The sequence below is a fragment of the Triticum aestivum genome, chromosome 7A (genome assembly GCF_018294505.1).
Source record: "Triticum aestivum cultivar Chinese Spring chromosome 7A, IWGSC CS RefSeq v2.1, whole genome shotgun sequence".
NCBI classification, from domain to species: Eukaryota; Viridiplantae; Streptophyta; class Magnoliopsida; order Poales; family Poaceae; genus Triticum; species Triticum aestivum.
In genome coordinates, this window is record NC_057812.1 from 565505793 (window position 1) to 565521584 (window position 15792).

General features: G+C 45.9%; 3 protein-coding genes across 3 annotated transcripts; 1 reads left to right on the forward strand and 2 right to left on the reverse strand.

Moving 5' to 3' along the window:
- Positions 1-1624: 1624 nt before the first annotated feature.
- Positions 1625-2735, forward strand: LOC123148276 (uncharacterized). Its single transcript, XM_044567656.1, has 2 exons — positions 1625-2098; positions 2262-2735. The coding sequence occupies exons 1-2, from the start codon at positions 1626-1628 to the stop codon at positions 2485-2487; spliced, it is 699 nt and encodes a 232-aa protein (XP_044423591.1). The 5' UTR covers position 1625; the 3' UTR covers positions 2488-2735.
- A 6295-nt stretch (positions 2736-9030) lies between these two features.
- LOC123148277 (uncharacterized) lies at positions 9031-10524 on the reverse strand (the record flags this gene model as incomplete). The annotated part of the gene is given in 3 exon segments (XM_044567657.1): positions 9031-9416; positions 10108-10241; positions 10328-10524. Coding segments are annotated over 2 exon segments (201 nt in total). The 3' UTR covers positions 9031-9416; positions 10108-10111.
- Positions 10525-12448: 1924 nt separating this feature from the next.
- On the reverse strand, positions 12449-14496 carry LOC123148278 (probable serine/threonine-protein kinase PBL19; the record flags this gene model as incomplete). The annotated part of the gene is given in 3 exon segments (XM_044567658.1): positions 12449-13610; positions 13703-13966; positions 14233-14496. Coding segments are annotated over 3 exon segments (1044 nt in total), but the record flags the coding sequence as incomplete, so codon positions are not given.
- Positions 14497-15792: the final 1296 nt, after the last annotated feature.

The following is a 15792-nucleotide window of genomic DNA, read 5'->3' on the forward strand; positions in this document are numbered from 1 at the left end:
GTCAGGACAAAGATTCATTTCCACATTTCCTCTTCATTTTCATTTTCCCACGCAAAACACACACACAAAAACGCTTCGTTTTTCATCCCTAATCACATTCTAGTTAGTTACCCGCTCCGGTCATGATCACCGCCACAATGCTCGGCGTAGACCTGCTTCATTTTAATTCCCGTTGCGCAGATTCTAGGCGGACGACGGAGAAACCAACAAGAGTGATCTAAACGCTCTTATATTTTTTTACGAAGGGAGTGCTAATCTAGCCGCGATGTCCGTCCACCGCCACCAGACCCAGAGAGCTGGATTTCACAGACAAGATGCCAGACCAAAATTGAGAATCACCATGCTTATATTTTATACCAGAAAGAGAAGCACCTTTAGCATATTTATTTAACAACATGGATTGCCATAGTCCTTCCTCTCTTTCCAGTTTCTAAATTCATTTGGCTAATAGGCTTTATTGAAGATATCTAGATTAATTATCCCCAAGCCTTGGGCTGGCACACCTCGCCCCATTTGACAAGATGATACTGCTTCTTATCTTTATCTCATTGCTAAGTAATCCTAGCTCTGAAAATCAGCCCTTTTCTCACTCTTTCTCAAACTAGATTGCACCAAAGCAATTCCGCTAGCAATATTTAGCATCCTACTTTATCAACAGGCACATTTATTTGCAATTATTTTTTCTCAGCAGGCTTACAATCTTTATTTCTAATCAAAGACCAATATGTGATGTGGATAATTAAAGAAAAGGCACCTGGCTCACACATTTCGAGGTGGCCGCGCTTGTTTTCAAAGAAGTAAAACAACAAGAAATGGCGTTTAATTAGCTGCTCTATGGCAAGCGGGGGCATCGGTTAGGTTTTGTGTGTTGTGAGCTCACCTGGTTTCGTCGAGCTTTCAGCATCTCTATACTCCCTCCATTCTTAAATATAAGTCTTTTTAGATATTCCAATGCGGACTACATACGAAGCAAAATAAGTGAATCTACATTCTAAAATACATCTATATACATTTGTATGTACTTCCTCAATTCCTAAATATAAGTCTTTTTAAAGATTTCACTATCTATATAGACACCTTTTAGAGTATATGTTCAATCATTTTGCTCCGTATATATGCTATAGTGAATTCTCATAAAAGATTTATATTTAGGAACGCGGGAAGTAGCTCGTATTGAAATCTCTAAAAAGACTTATATTTAGAAATGGAGGAGTACGCGTCACTCTTTTTGGTCTAATATGAAAGTGCAGTGCTCCTGCCGTTTTCTTGATAAAAGAAAAGTAGCAGCTCATCGCCAAAGCTCACACGAGATCCAGACGTGACGGAGGTGGCTTCCCACCGCGCGCGCCGCCCCCAGAGAGCTGGATTTCATACGGCGCCAGAAGATCGCACCACCAGGCCACCACCCTGGAAAGATTCTACCCTTCCACCGGAAGAAGAATTCAGGGATCGTTACTTAACCATGCACGTGCGCCGGGATCCAAAACCAAGGTTAACAAAGCATTTTGATCACTGCGGCCTGCCTGCGGGTCAGATAAAAACGCTTGTTAACTGACGGACGGAGAGTTTCATCAGGAGTGAAAGAAAGGTTGCCGGCCAGGTATCCGGACCCTCTCCACGGCTGCATGATTGATTTGATTCGATCCGGCCATCGACTTCCCGGCCCGCCAACGGGTTCCCTCGCGCTCCTCTCCTACCACCCATGGTTTCGTCACGGAGCACAACCAACGGCACGCATGCAAACGGCCCTCCGTCGTATAGTATATAACCCCGGCCCGGTCGCCTCCATCCGCACCCGAGCGAGCACGCACGCACGCATCACTCTCCTCTCCGGAGCAGCGGCGGCCGTGCCTGCCACGCGCGCGCGAGCGTACGTACACATGGGAGAAGAGGTCGCCTCCACCGCTGCGGCGCCGTCCTCGCTGATGGCCGCGGCGGCCGTCAAGGGGGACGAGGAGCGGTACGCCATGGTGGCGTCGCGGTTCTTCCGAGTGAAGCCCGGCGCCGGCGGCGCCGCTGCCCTCCGCCCCCACTTCCTCGACTCCTGCTTCCTCTGCAAGAGGAGCATCTCCCGCGACCGCGACATCTTCATGTACAGGTACGAGCAAGCTAACCTCATCTAGCGCTACCGCTGCAACCGCAGTTGATTCTCTTTTATTTCTTTTTTTTTTGCGGGTGGATTCTCTTTTATTTCCACGGGGAGAAGATCACGGGTGATGATTCTTGGTGCTGATGCGGGCGTTGGTTAATGGTTCGTGCAGGGGTGACGCGGCGTTCTGCGGCGAGGAGTGCAGGCAGGACCAGATGGCCATGGACGAGGCGCTCAACGCGGCGGCGCGCCGGCACCGCAAGCAGGCCGCGGCCGAGCAGGCCGCCGGCACCGCGCGCCGCGAGGAGGCGGGCGCGACGGCGGCGTCGATGATGCACCGCCGGCCGACCATCGCCAACCTCGGCGCGGTGGCGCGCACCCCCGTGGCCGCCAGCTAGCAACCTATGCTCGTCGGCGCGGCGCGTGCACCATGGATCGATCTTCCTTAGCTAGATCGCTAGGAGGCTAAAAAGTAAAAACGGACTGATCATAAGTTCATAACGGAGGGTCGGCCGAATGCTAGCAAGCAAGAGCGGATAGATGTATAGTTAAGAAGACATGGATCTCAAAATGTTTTCCTGCATGTTATTGCTGCGTACGCTAAAGTAAAGTGGATCATCAGCTCTAGCTGGAGTTCATCAGTCTAGCTCTCGAGTCTTCTTCGGTGCAAGTTAATCTGAGCGTGTGTTCTTCTTCTCAATGATATGACACCCTTCTTCAACCTATGTAAACTAATCATCTTCTGCATCAAGACTAGACGTATCCTTCTCCGAGATCAGCTTATGTTACAAGAAGAATCTTACAGGACCGGAACCATATAGTAATTGGCACCAATGTGTTTTTATAATTTTCTTAAAAAACTTCAGAGTGCCTCTCACGATGCCTTGTAGGCTCTCATACATGTTCGCAATGAGACTTTTCTTGAAACAAAACTGCATAAATGTTTACATAAAAGCATCCATCATGTCGCTCTCTGATCGTAGATTCTTCACAAGATATTTACAGGAATTTAGTTCTTAGAAAGAAAACATCTACCTAGATTTTCTAAATCGTGGGAGCCGTGAACCAAAATTCCCGTAAATCAATCATTTTCATTGGGTTTGCATGAAAGTTGTTTCTTTTTGTGCCTTTACTGTGTTCTGCCAAATGGCTACTATATTACTTCATTATGTTTCAGGCTCATGCGCCAGGGAACATCTTACATGAGTTAACTACTCCGGTCTCAGTGATCAGATCACTGAAGCAACACATCTTTCCATCTCACTTTTAGTTCTTATTACAAAGGAAAATCCGGAGGTGTAACTTTTTTCCTAGATTTGCGCCCGTCAGCATCTCAATTGGAAAACAGACATGAATGACCACCCTACTTGCCCTTTTATACAGGAGGACAACAGGAACAAGTGGCAGTAACTATCGGCGACACCCGAGCACGCCTATTGGCAAACTTTTTCCCAAGACAAAATTAAATCTTACTCCCTCCGTTCCAAAATAAGTGTCTCAACTTTAGTATAAATCTTTACTAAAGTTAGTACAAAATTGAAACACTTATTTTAGGACGGAGGGAGTACAAAGTACAAACTAATCATGCAGCATCCAGATTCAGCTACTTAAGATATTCCTGGAACCAATGACCAGAGAGAATGGGAACACATAGAAAAATAATGAACAAACACATAAATAAAGGCCATGATGGTTGATTCAATTCTACTTTAAGATATGATGGAGATAAAATCAACGGGCCATTAACAATTTCACACGCGACCTAATAAATAATCAGTAGCGACATGCCACTGGAGATATTCCAAGAGCTGGAGTGTGACAGCAAGTAAAGAGCAAAGTCATAGGGCCCTCCAAGGCATCAAGCTCACGCATGAGAAGGACAGGAGAGCCTATGAATGTTGGAACAAGTGCTTGCAAAGGAGAGGGGCAACCAGTGAGAGCGCTACGACAGCAGATTCTTCTACTACTTGGCAGCAAGGTGCACTTTATTCTATTCTACCTTCTCTTATGCAGCAGCAGTTGATGTTATCACCCTAAGGGAGGGACTTGTCACTTGTGAGTGTTCTCCATTTTGGTTTTCGACTCTGGACTCAATGACACCTTATGCACAGACAGATTTCGATGATCCTATCATACCAGTACTTTCTCAACTCCGGCGGCATATATGTAACTCTTTTTGTTAGAGCACTTGCAAATAATGCACGTGTGCAAGATGTTCAAAACCATATGGCAAATGAACTAGAAACACAATGGTAACAGAGAAAGGATGAAACAAATAAGTGCGGAGCATGGCAATCATGTCGATTCAGGATCATGACAGGGCATAAAAGAAAAAAGGGAAACGGAGAGAGCACAACAATCTCCAGCCCAGATGGAAAGATGATAAGACACAATCTGTTCAGTCATAATCGTCCACTTCAGATTTGTCCAAAAGTGCATTTAATCTAATCATAAAATTTTATATTATTCAAGCACATGGAAGATTGCTCCACAAAATGGTTATTTTCTTGGATGTTTGTATGAATATAGACTGAAGTGAATAAGCAATATGTACCTCAGTAGATCTTATAACATAAAGGCCAGGTCAAGCTGCTTCCTTGTTCAAGCTAGTTTCAAGCAGGTTCAAAAAACTGGCATGGAAGAATTATACTACTTCCTCCGATCCAAATTAACTGTCGCAGCTCTAGTACAACTCAAAGTTGTACTGGAGCTGCGACAGTAAATTTGGATCAGAGGGAGTATTAGATCTGCAACTTTGCGTCCTATGCCTGGCCCGTGAGGTTTCATTAGAAAAGATAGCTTGGATATGACAATGCTTGAATGGGCATGGTGTCTTTTCCTCTTACCTCCTAGTCGACCAGCTGCTAACATGCATCCTACAACATGTCTAATTCACTAAAACAAGAATATGCATAACAGGTCAGAAAATTAGATGCCAAAAGGTACTTCAGAATGGAACTTCAAAGCTCTACCAGCTACAAAGACAACTGGCTTGCAAGAATGAATTATAGTAGTGCTGAGAATGACATATGCATTATAAAGAGCTCATGGCACATAGAAAAGGACTACAGATATTTCAAAAATATCTCTCAGTGTACAGATGGTTCATATCAAAATCATCCCTGTGCAGGTGGTCACGCGCAAATGGAACATCAAGGAAATGAAACATACCATATAAGCCTATTTTTCTTCCAGTTTTTCAGACTATTCAAACCAGGAGTTCAATAATTTCATCGCATGCAAATCTGATCATAGTCAGCAGTAGAACACATCACTAACTCTGGCAGGAGATGGATAGATCGACCTATGGGCGAATTGTTGAAGAGGCCAAGGGTTTGATGAAGCAGATTTCGATGATCCTACCATACCAGTAGTTTCTCAACTTCCGGCGGCATGTATATAACTCTTTTTGTTAGAGCACTTGCAAATAATACACATGTGCAAGATGTTCACAACCATATGGCAAATGAACTAGAAACACAATGGTAACAGAGAAAGGAGGAAACAAATAAGTGCGGAGCATGGCAATCATGTAGATTCAGGATCATAACAGGGCATGAAAGAAAAAAGGGAAACGGAAAGAGCACAGCAATCTATCCAATTGTGAGCCTGTCTTGTGCCTGTCCAGCCCAGAATGAAAGATGATAAGACACAATCTGTTCAGTCATAATCGTCCACTTCAGATTTGTTTAAAAGTGCATCTAATCTAATCATAAAACTTTCTATTATTCAAGCACGTGGAAGATTGCGCCACAAAATGGTTATTTCTTGGATGTTTATATGAATATAGACTGAAGTGAATAAGCAATATGTACTTCAGTAGATGTTATAGTTATAACCCAAAGGCCAGGTTTTGGAAAAAGAAGCTTCGCGGGAACAAGATGCTTCCTTGTCCAACCTAGTTTCAAGCAGGTTCAAAAAACTAGCAAGGAAGAATTCTAGTATTAACAATTGCACTAATTCTGCCACTTTGCGTCTACGCTAGTACAAGTAGCATTGACAAATGTTCTCAATTCCATGTTTCAAATGCTATGGCCCGTGAGGTTTCATTAGAAAAGATAGCTCGGGTATGACAATGCTTGAATGGACATGGTGCCTTTTCCTCTTGCCTCCTAGTCGACCAGCTGCTAAGTGCTAACATGCATCCCAAAACATGTCTAATTCGCTAAAGCAAGAATATGCATAAGGACAGACCCAGTGCATAGAAGCTCCCACACAAGGTGGGGTCTGGGGAGGGATTATAGGAACCTAGTCTTACCCCTGCAAAGTGCAATGCAGAGAGGCTGGTTCGAACCCAGGACCTCTTGGCACAAGTGGGGAGGACTTAACCACTGCGCCAGGCCTGCCCTCAAAGCAAGAATATGCATAACAGGTCAGAAAATTAGATGCCAAAAGGTACTTCAGAATGGAACTCCAAAGCTCTGCCAGCTACAAAGACAACTGGCTTGCAAGAATGAATTATAGTGCTGAGAGTGACATATGCATTGTAAAGAGCTCATGACACATAGAAAAGGACTACAGATATTTCGAAAATATCTCTCAGCGTACAGACCGTTCATATCAAAATCATCCGTGTGCAGGTGGTCACGCGCAAATGGAACATCAAGGAAATGAAAACATACCATATAAGACTATTTTCTTCCAGGTTTTCAGACTATTCGAACCAGGAGTTCAATAATTTCATCGCATGCAAATCTGATCATAGTCAGCAGTAGAACGCATCACTAACTCTGGCAGGAGATGGATAGATCGGCCTATGAGCGAATTGTTGAAGAGGCCAAGGGTTTGATGAAGCAGACTGAGGAGTTTAAAGTGTGTTGGGTTTGGCTACTGCAAACGGAGCGGCTCATAATCTTGCAGGGATGGCTGCACTCATAAACTTTGTAAAACGTGGTTGCATGTACCTCCAGGGTCTATTTCGGACTTGGTTATCTAGGAGTTTGCCGAGCATGGTGAATAAATAAATGCAGCGATTTTTCCCTAAAATAAACTCTTGTGCACCAACAGAGCGGATGCACAACATTGTTATACAAGGCAAGAAAATGTATTGATGACCAAATCAAACTGTAGAATAATTAGTTTGCGTAAAACTATAGAATAATTGACAGCAGAGTGCACTTTATTCTACCCTCTCTTATGCAGTAGTAGTTGAACTTATCACCCTAACAGAGGGACTTATGATGAGTAATCTCCATTGGCGGCTAGCCCATTCTACTAGTACTATGTGGAGGAGCTACAAGTTTTAGACTCTGGTTCGCTGAACCCTTCTTCACAGAAACTTCAATGACCCAACTCTCTTTGTTAGATCACTTGCAAATGATGCATTTAGAAAGTATAATTAATCAATCATGAACCATGTGGCAAAATATTACATAGAATGAACAAAACACACCACGGTAGAAGAGAAAGGAGCAAACAAATAAGTATAGAGCATGACAATCATGTAGATTCAGGATAATTGTGAGCCTGTTGTGTGCCTCTCCAACCCAGAATGAAAGATGATAAGACACACTCTTTTCGGTCATAATCGTCCACTTCAGATATGTCCAGCTCTTTTGATTTTTCCAAAAAGTGCGTCTAATCTAATCATAAAATTTACTGTTATTCATGCACATGGAAGATTGCTGCACAAAATGGTTATTTTCTTGGATGTTTGTATGAATATAGACTAAAGTGAAAAATCAATGTGTACTTCACTCCATGTTTACAGTACATCTTATAACCCAAAGGCCAGGTTTGGAGGAAGGAACTTCGAGTGAACAAGATGATTCCTCCTTCAAGCTGGTTTCAAGCAGGTTGAAAAAGCTGGCACGGAAGAATTCGTGCTAAAGCAAGTAGCATTGACATGGGTTCTCAATTCCATGCTTGAACATGCCTATGGCCCATGCAGTTTCATTAGAAAAGATAGCTCACATATGAAGGTGTTTGAATGGACATGGTGTGTCTTCTCCTCTTACATCCTAGTCGACCAGCTGCTAACATGCATCATCCAACATGTCTTAACTCATTCATGCTAAAGCAAAAGGTGCAGCACCAGTCAAGAAGATATTTCTGAATGGAACATGTGCAGCACCGGTCAAGAAGATATTTCTGAATGGAACTTCAAAGCTCCACCAGCTAGACAGAAAACTGGCTTGCAAGAATGAATTATTACGCTGAGAGTGACGCATGCATTTTAAAGGGCTCATATCACACATAAAAGGACTACAGATATTTCAAAAAAAATCTCTCGACGTATAGCCGGTTCTTATCAAAATCATCCATGTGCAGGTGGCCACAAGCAAATGAAACATCGAGGAAATGAAAACAGACCATAAGAATTTTTTCTTCAAGTTTTCTAGAACATTCAAACCAGGTGTTCAATAATTTCATGGCATGAAAACCTGATCGCAGTCATCAGTAAAATGCATCACTTATTCTGGTGCGGTGGAAATGGATCGGATAGTGCTCTTCCCACTTCCGGTTTTCATATTTTCAAAACAAATACAAATGCGAATACGGATGTTATCGGATATGAATGCAGAGCGGATGTTACTCAAATACGGATACATGCCGAGTGTTTACTCAATTCAGAACGTGTACTACTAATAGCGACATGTTGGTTAAGGAAAATAATTCAATAGCTATGTGACACAAAATAATCAACTTGCAACATACAATAAGACATTGACAGATAGTTTTATGAATAAATACTACTCCCTCCGTAAAGAAATATAAGAGCATTTAAATAACTAAAGTAGTGACCTAAACACTCTTATATTTATTTACAGAGGGAGTACTTTAATGCATAACAATTTCCAAGTTTAACCGCAGAAAAGGTAAAATGTGACCACTTCTTAGGCATTTTATGTTAGACAATTGGCATATTAGAGCTAGAACTGCTACAATTAGCTCATGTAATTTTATTCGGCTACGGGTATATCCACTTCCATATCCATATCTGTGTCAAAATCTCATACTACTACCATATTTGTATTAGTATTTGTAATAAAATAGATCCGGATACCTTCCATTTACATTTTAATTCGGGTGCAGATATTTCAGATACGGATAGTCATTTTCCCGCATACGGATATCGGATATTTCGGATTATCCACTGCCACTTTCCAGCTTAGGTGCGCCAGGAGAGCGAATGTACACCATTGTTATACAGTGGAAGAATTGATGACCAAATCACACTGTAACATAATTTGTTTGCGTAAGAAAAGCACAAAAGGAAACCTGCTAAACATAGGTCTACTAATTGCTTAGACTTCATCTGAAAATGTTTCTTTTTTACCAGAACTGTTTGGCAACTCTTCTAATACCCACCTCCTTAGAGCAGGATCTGTAAACATCATAAGAATGCTCGATCAGTCTTTTCTGTACAGTTAACTTGATTACTAGCTGTACCACTTCATTATAGAAGAAATATGGTGTAAGGTTCCACCAAACATAATTAAACAAACTATTTACAAACTTTAGATCTCAGACTCAGAGTAAACTCCATATTGAGTGCTAGAACGCAGATAACGACAATTGGCTTTGTTCAAGCTTTTAAACCTCCTTGTACGTTCTTGATAGTTGCCCTGAACAACACTCTTATACCAAACTTAATCCCCCCCCCGGTACTTAGTATTATCAACCATCTCTACGGACTCCACAGTCCACACCCCTTGCAGATGCTACACAAGTAACTAAAGTCACTATTGACAAAGAAATTACTCGATGAACAGAAACCAGCTGACTTGGTTACTGTCTTATTCGATGAGGCACCATCGCAGGGAATATTGCGACTATGGCTCAAGACAAACGATGGGATGAACAAAACCGGTCGATCGCATACATCAACAGACATGCCAAAAATTACCATCTCCCCTTTCTTTCAAGATAGCACCATAAACCAATGTATTTACAGCTTTACATCCAAGCAACTTACTAACTACGGTTTAAGCACATTAGCCGCATCATCATCATCTTGTTTTTCAGTTGAGCATTCTAAGCAGATGTGGAAAAAGAAGGAAGGGAAACAGCATTACCGCACTATGGTTTGGGGTGAGCGTGGGAGTCGGGGGAGGGCGCGGCAGAGGTGGCCGTGGAGCCGCTGCGAAGGTCGTCGATGATGCCGCCAAGCTCGCGCCGCGCAGACTCCCTCCCAAACATGAAGCCGTACCTGCAGAACAAGGGAGGTCGAAAACCTTAGGAACAATGATTTGGCTGGCTGGGGGGATACGGGAACCGGATCAGACTGCACGTTACCAGAAGGAGACGGCTGAGAAGACTCCGGCGGCAGCCACCGTCTGCAGGAGCGTCAGCTTCTTGGCCTGCATCTTCCGCTGGGATTTGGGGCTGGTGGGAGTTCTTCGTCAGCGGATAAGCAGCAGTGCGGAAAACCGTTGCTCAGACAGGCCTCGGCTAGCCCTGGCTTCGGGGGTTGGACCCTGGCCCGTACGTGTCGGCGGCGGCGGCGGCGGCGGAGGGAGTCGAAGGAGGAGAGGAAAGGAGAACCGGCGGCGCCTGGAGGAGAGAGAGGTGGAGGAGGGGGATCCGCTACAGCGCCGTGCGTTACGTTACGTGCAGGCCTCTGCCGTCCGATCGAATTCCAGATCTGGCTCTTCCACTTTCCCATTTTTAGGAAACCATAGCCCAAAAGAGAATAGAGAATTGACCGGTTAATCAACTGAAAACCGAATGGAGAACATGTCCACAAAACAGGACACCCAAGCAAACTGGCTACCCACAATTTTTTCGGAAAATAAAATGCCTACACACATCACCAAAGAGATAAACTTCGTCGAGGTTGCCAGTACGGTGTCATCGCTTCTCCCTGACCAACCGACTTCGACTTCACCGCAGACGATCAACCAACTCTTCCACTTTTACCTGCATGAATATTATGTTATCCTCACACTTCGTTTCTGTAGAGAAGATGAAAGGTGTGCTTCGACGGCGATGGATATCCAGCAAGTGGATGTGGAAGCGGCAAGGGAGAAACAAGAAGTAGTCGTGATAGAATTTTTCATGTAAATAATAAGAAGTGTAAAAGGTAGCTTAGGCTACGTGTAGCCGCTCTGGGTTGTGGATTGACAATTGGTCTAGTTTAGCTATTTGTTCCAACATTAAAATATTTTCATCAAAAGTTGGTTCCTAAAGACCTGACAAGAGCAATCTAAGGTGCCCAGCTGTACAAAGCATGTGTGGGAAAATTGTTATGCAATCGGTGCGTGTCGAAAACATACTTTACAGATTCATAAAAGGATTTGAGAGTGTATAGGCATACCATGCGTCCAACATGAAACAAAATTTAGATAATAAATTCAACTCATAACTTGGGGAATAAAAATAACAAATTCAACAATGGTATGCTATGTATGAAAAAACAGTTGTATGTTGGATACGAAAACACTATGTTAACGGGCCTAATTCGTAGCTCGATTCGAATTCACTATTGTTTGTAACATGATTTGTCATTTTCATTTCTCAAACTGTGAGCTCGTTACTAAAATTTTGCGGCATAGTAGATATTTATTGTTTCAATCTATTATGACTATGTCCAGAATTATCAATGCATTTTTCTTAGATTTTCAATTTATAGTGAAAAGGGTCAAAGCCCATACATTAAGTAGTACGACGATGGATTAGTGAGTGACGACAGCACATGACGATGTCGACTAGGTGGTGTTCTTTGAGTGCATGGGTTCGAGTTACAAGGATGAAAACTTTAGGTCCGACTTTCATTAATTAAACCTGGCAATGACATCGTTCACGCACCACTTCTTTGTTGAAGGCATTGCATAGAGCCTATTCATACCCCTCTTCACGGTGAAAACTCATGATTTGGCCTCAGTGGTTGGGTCAAACCACAGCGATGCTCATGTATCATTCCCTTCTTCGAGGTGTCGTTATTGGAGCACCTAACCCATTGCCCGGTGTTGCCATCATGGAAGGTTCTTGTTTGCTACAGTAGTCCAGTTGGTCATTATTTTTATCTTTTTAATAATTTGGTCATATGCATCCTCGATGTATTGACTAGCTCTTCAGATTATAATGATGCAGAGACCGCATGTGATTGGTATTCTCAATATTAATATAATCCCTTTGTCGGACCCTCAAGAAACACCCTTACATGAATTAAAAGGTACATCCAAGTACTTGGGATATTGAAGTCATTTTCCTCCTGTATCCACCCACGCCGGAGCATTGCGTGCAAAACTTGTTGCCGCCTCTAGGCCTCCGTATCAGTAGATCAAATTTGTTGAAATTCATGAGCTTGTAGAAGCCACCATTGGAAAGTCATCAATGTAGACCAGAAGATACTTGCAACCATGATCCATGTACCAAATATAATAGTCATCCCGGAGAAGAAAACACAAGGGAAGGTGTAAATAAGGCACTAGGTACGCCGTCAAAACTAAAGCTGGAGAGACGCACAACTGTGTCATCTGCTCTGTAAGACAGCGCCATCCGAGCCAAACTACCCAGAGAACCAGATTTGGGGACACACCACTCTCCACATGCCTTCAACGATGCTAAGAAACACCGACAGAATGAGGACGAGATGAAGAATACTTATTTCATGCTAACGGCGATGCTCACCACCTATGACTAGAGACTGAAATCTACCCTAAAATCCTCATCCTACCACCATTGGTCTGAAACAGCGGGGGTGCCTGCGCCCCTTCCCTCACCTAAGCGGTGGGCGGAGGGAGAAGGGGTCATGATCCCACCGGGGAGGAGGTAGGTCGCCGCTGCCGCCGCCCTAGCTCCTAGGGTTTCACGGGAGCGAGGGATGCTAGCTAGAATTGAGGTGCATGAAACCGCATTCACCTTGATCGTAGGTAGCGGCAATGGTGCATAACCAAATGCAATGACACCTTAATCGGTGGCGCGCCAACCGTACGCCTTCGTGTCTCGCGGTATCTCTATAGTCTATACAACTCTCACTCGGTCAGCGTCCATGGAGTACACCTGCGGATGCAGCAGAGAAACTGTGCGAGTCCTCACTGATCCATCGAGTACATCTCGGTCACCTCTTGGGTGTCGCCGGAGCCGGAGGCGGGGCCGGCTCCATCCGCAGCACCCGCTCGAGCTCCTCCACGACCTCCGCCATGGCCGGCCGCTCCTTGGGGTTCTTGCCGAGGCAGCGGTCGGCCAGCCTCGCCGCGTCGCGCGCGGCGGCCAGCGGGTACCGCCCGCCCAGCCGCGGGTCCATGATGGTCCTGAAGCTGTCCCCTCCGGGCGGGTGCCGGCGCACCCACCCCAGCAGCTTCTGCTCCTCCGCCGGCCGGCTGCGCTCCACCGACCGCCGCCCCGTCAGGATCTCGTACAGCACCACCCCGAACCCCCACACGTCGCTCTTCACCGTGAGGTGCCCCGTCTCGATGTAGTCCGGCGCCGCGTAGCCGTGCGTGCCCACCACCGCCGTCGACACGTGCGTCCGCCCCTCCGTCGGGCCCTCCCGCGCCAGCCCGAAGTCCGACAGCTTCGGCCGGAACTCGCCGTCCAGCAGCACGTTCGACGCCTTGAAGTCCCTGTATATCACCTGCCACACTAAAACACCGCCGGATCAGCCTCGCCGGACCGGCTCAGACCCAAAGAACTCGACTGGCCGGCGCTCTCGACGGCGAAATTAACCTGGACTTCCGGGAGGCCGCGGTGGAGGTAGTCGAGGCCGCGCGCGGCGCCGGCCATGACCTGCAGCCTCGTCCTCCAGGGGAGCGGCGGGTGGGCTCGGCTGAAGAGGTGGTCGTCCAGGGTCTTGTTGGGCATGAACTCGTACACCAGCAGCCGGTGCTTGCTCGCCTCCGAGTCCACCGCGCAGTAGCCCACGAGCTTCACCAGGTTCGGGTGCTCCAGGACGCCCAGGAACTGCACCTCGGCAAGCCACTGCTTGTGCCCCTGGAATCATCATCACAAATCCCCATAAAAGATTACAAGATGCATGGTTGATTATGCATGATTCATGAATGAATTCTACAGCAATTTAATACGAGTAGCGTTCACGTGGTGGTTGAGCGGTGCGAATTCTCATTGAAGGTGACATGAGTGGATGTCCTCGTCCCGGTGGATATGTTTATTGTTATGACTTATGTTAAGATTCTGAGTTCATCATGGAGCTCGGGATTTGTGGGAGCGACTCTCGAAGAATCTGCTAGCTTTCTGACCTGCAGGCTGCGCTGGTTGAGGCGCTTGACGGCGAGGACGACGCGGCCGCCGGCGGCGGAGCGGAAGAAGGCGCGGTAGACGGAGCCGAAGCCGCCCTCGCCGATCTTGAGCGCGCGGCTGAAGCCGTTGGTGGCGCTGCCGAGCTCCTCCAGCCCGAACACGCGCAGCCGCGCCGCGCCCCGCTCCTCCGACAGCTCCTGGATGCTCCTCGTCGGCGTCGACGCCGACGACGAGGACGCCTTGCTCCGCTTCGGCCCGTCCGGCTTCGGCTCCGCCGGAGGCTTGCCGCCGCCAGCCGGCCGCCGACGGCCCTTGCCGCTCTTGAAGGCGAAGCACCCCATCAATCCGCAGGGCTCTCACGGCAGGACGAGCTAGCTGTCCATGGAGGCGAAGCAGTCCAAGAAGAACAGGTTCAGAGGGAACCGAGGAAGCCCAAACCGAATTCCGGCACGGCGAAACGGAGGGAGACGAAGAGAAAGGAGGAGACTGAATCAAGAGCAAGCGGAATTAGGCAAGCGGGTGCGTGGAAACGCGCGGCATGGGACGGGAGACGCATCGACATATATAAAAACCGCCATGGATCATGCGGGGGAATCGAGACGAGATACGTACGTCGACGGTCAAACGACCCGGCCGCCCTCGTGGTGACGCCCTTGCCTGCGTTGGCGTGCGGTTGCGCCGCGAACGCAAAGATATATGCCCACACCGCCACGTCAGACACACACGGCTCCTGCTCAGCCGACTGTACGCAAAATTGGCAAATTTGACCTCGGAGCGAAACTATTTCACAAACTAAACTGTTTTTGAAAAAAAATCACACCGCTGATCCTTCTATGCATAGCCCGATAGCTAGGCGACGCAATCTACTGTGCAACTCCTTACAGCTAGGCGCTGCACAGGTGTAGCGCCTGAGTGTTACTAGTGTACAGTGCCTTGCTGTCAGGCGCTGCACATTAAAGGTCAGTTGGAAGAAATATTTTTAAAAACAGTTTAATTTGTGATATAGTTTCGTCTTGAGGTCAAATTTGTGTCTTTTACCCTGCTTGTACCAGCGCTTCTGCTAGTAGCCTAGTACTAGTATGTACTGTACATCAGCTGCTGCGTGGTCGTTTCTTTTTTTAAGCGAAATATGCAAGGGATCGGGCATGCATAAAATAAAATTAGAGGCGGTGTCAACTAGAGAAAAAAAATTGAGGAATTCTTTTTGCAACACTATATAACAAATACTTCCTCTGTAAACTAGTATAAAAGCGTTTAGATCAAATCTAGACGTTTTTATATTGGTTTACGAAGGGAGTGCATTTTAATCTAGTGTCAAATGAGGAATTCCCTCTTACATATCTATACATGTTTGGGAGCTCCACTTAGATGAATGCCTCTTTGGTTGGTACTGTAGATTTTTATATTTTGTAGAAAATGGGTATGGCGTTTTATCAATCCCAGATGCTGAACCGTCGAGAACGCTGGTGCTACATACAGAGGATCAGGTATTTGTTTCCCTTATTTCCACCGCTTCTGTTTTGAAACCAATTCTAATCCGTTGGAAGAGGTCCAGAGAT

Coding starts and splice junctions, on each gene's coding strand:
- LOC123148276 (XM_044567656.1), top strand. CDS start 1,626: ATGATTGATTTGATTCGATCCGGCCATCGACTTCCCGGCCCGCCAACG. Junction 2,099..2,261: donor CGCGACATCTTCATGTACAG/GTACGAGCAAGC, acceptor TGGTTCGTGCAG/GGGTGACGCGGCGTTCTGCG.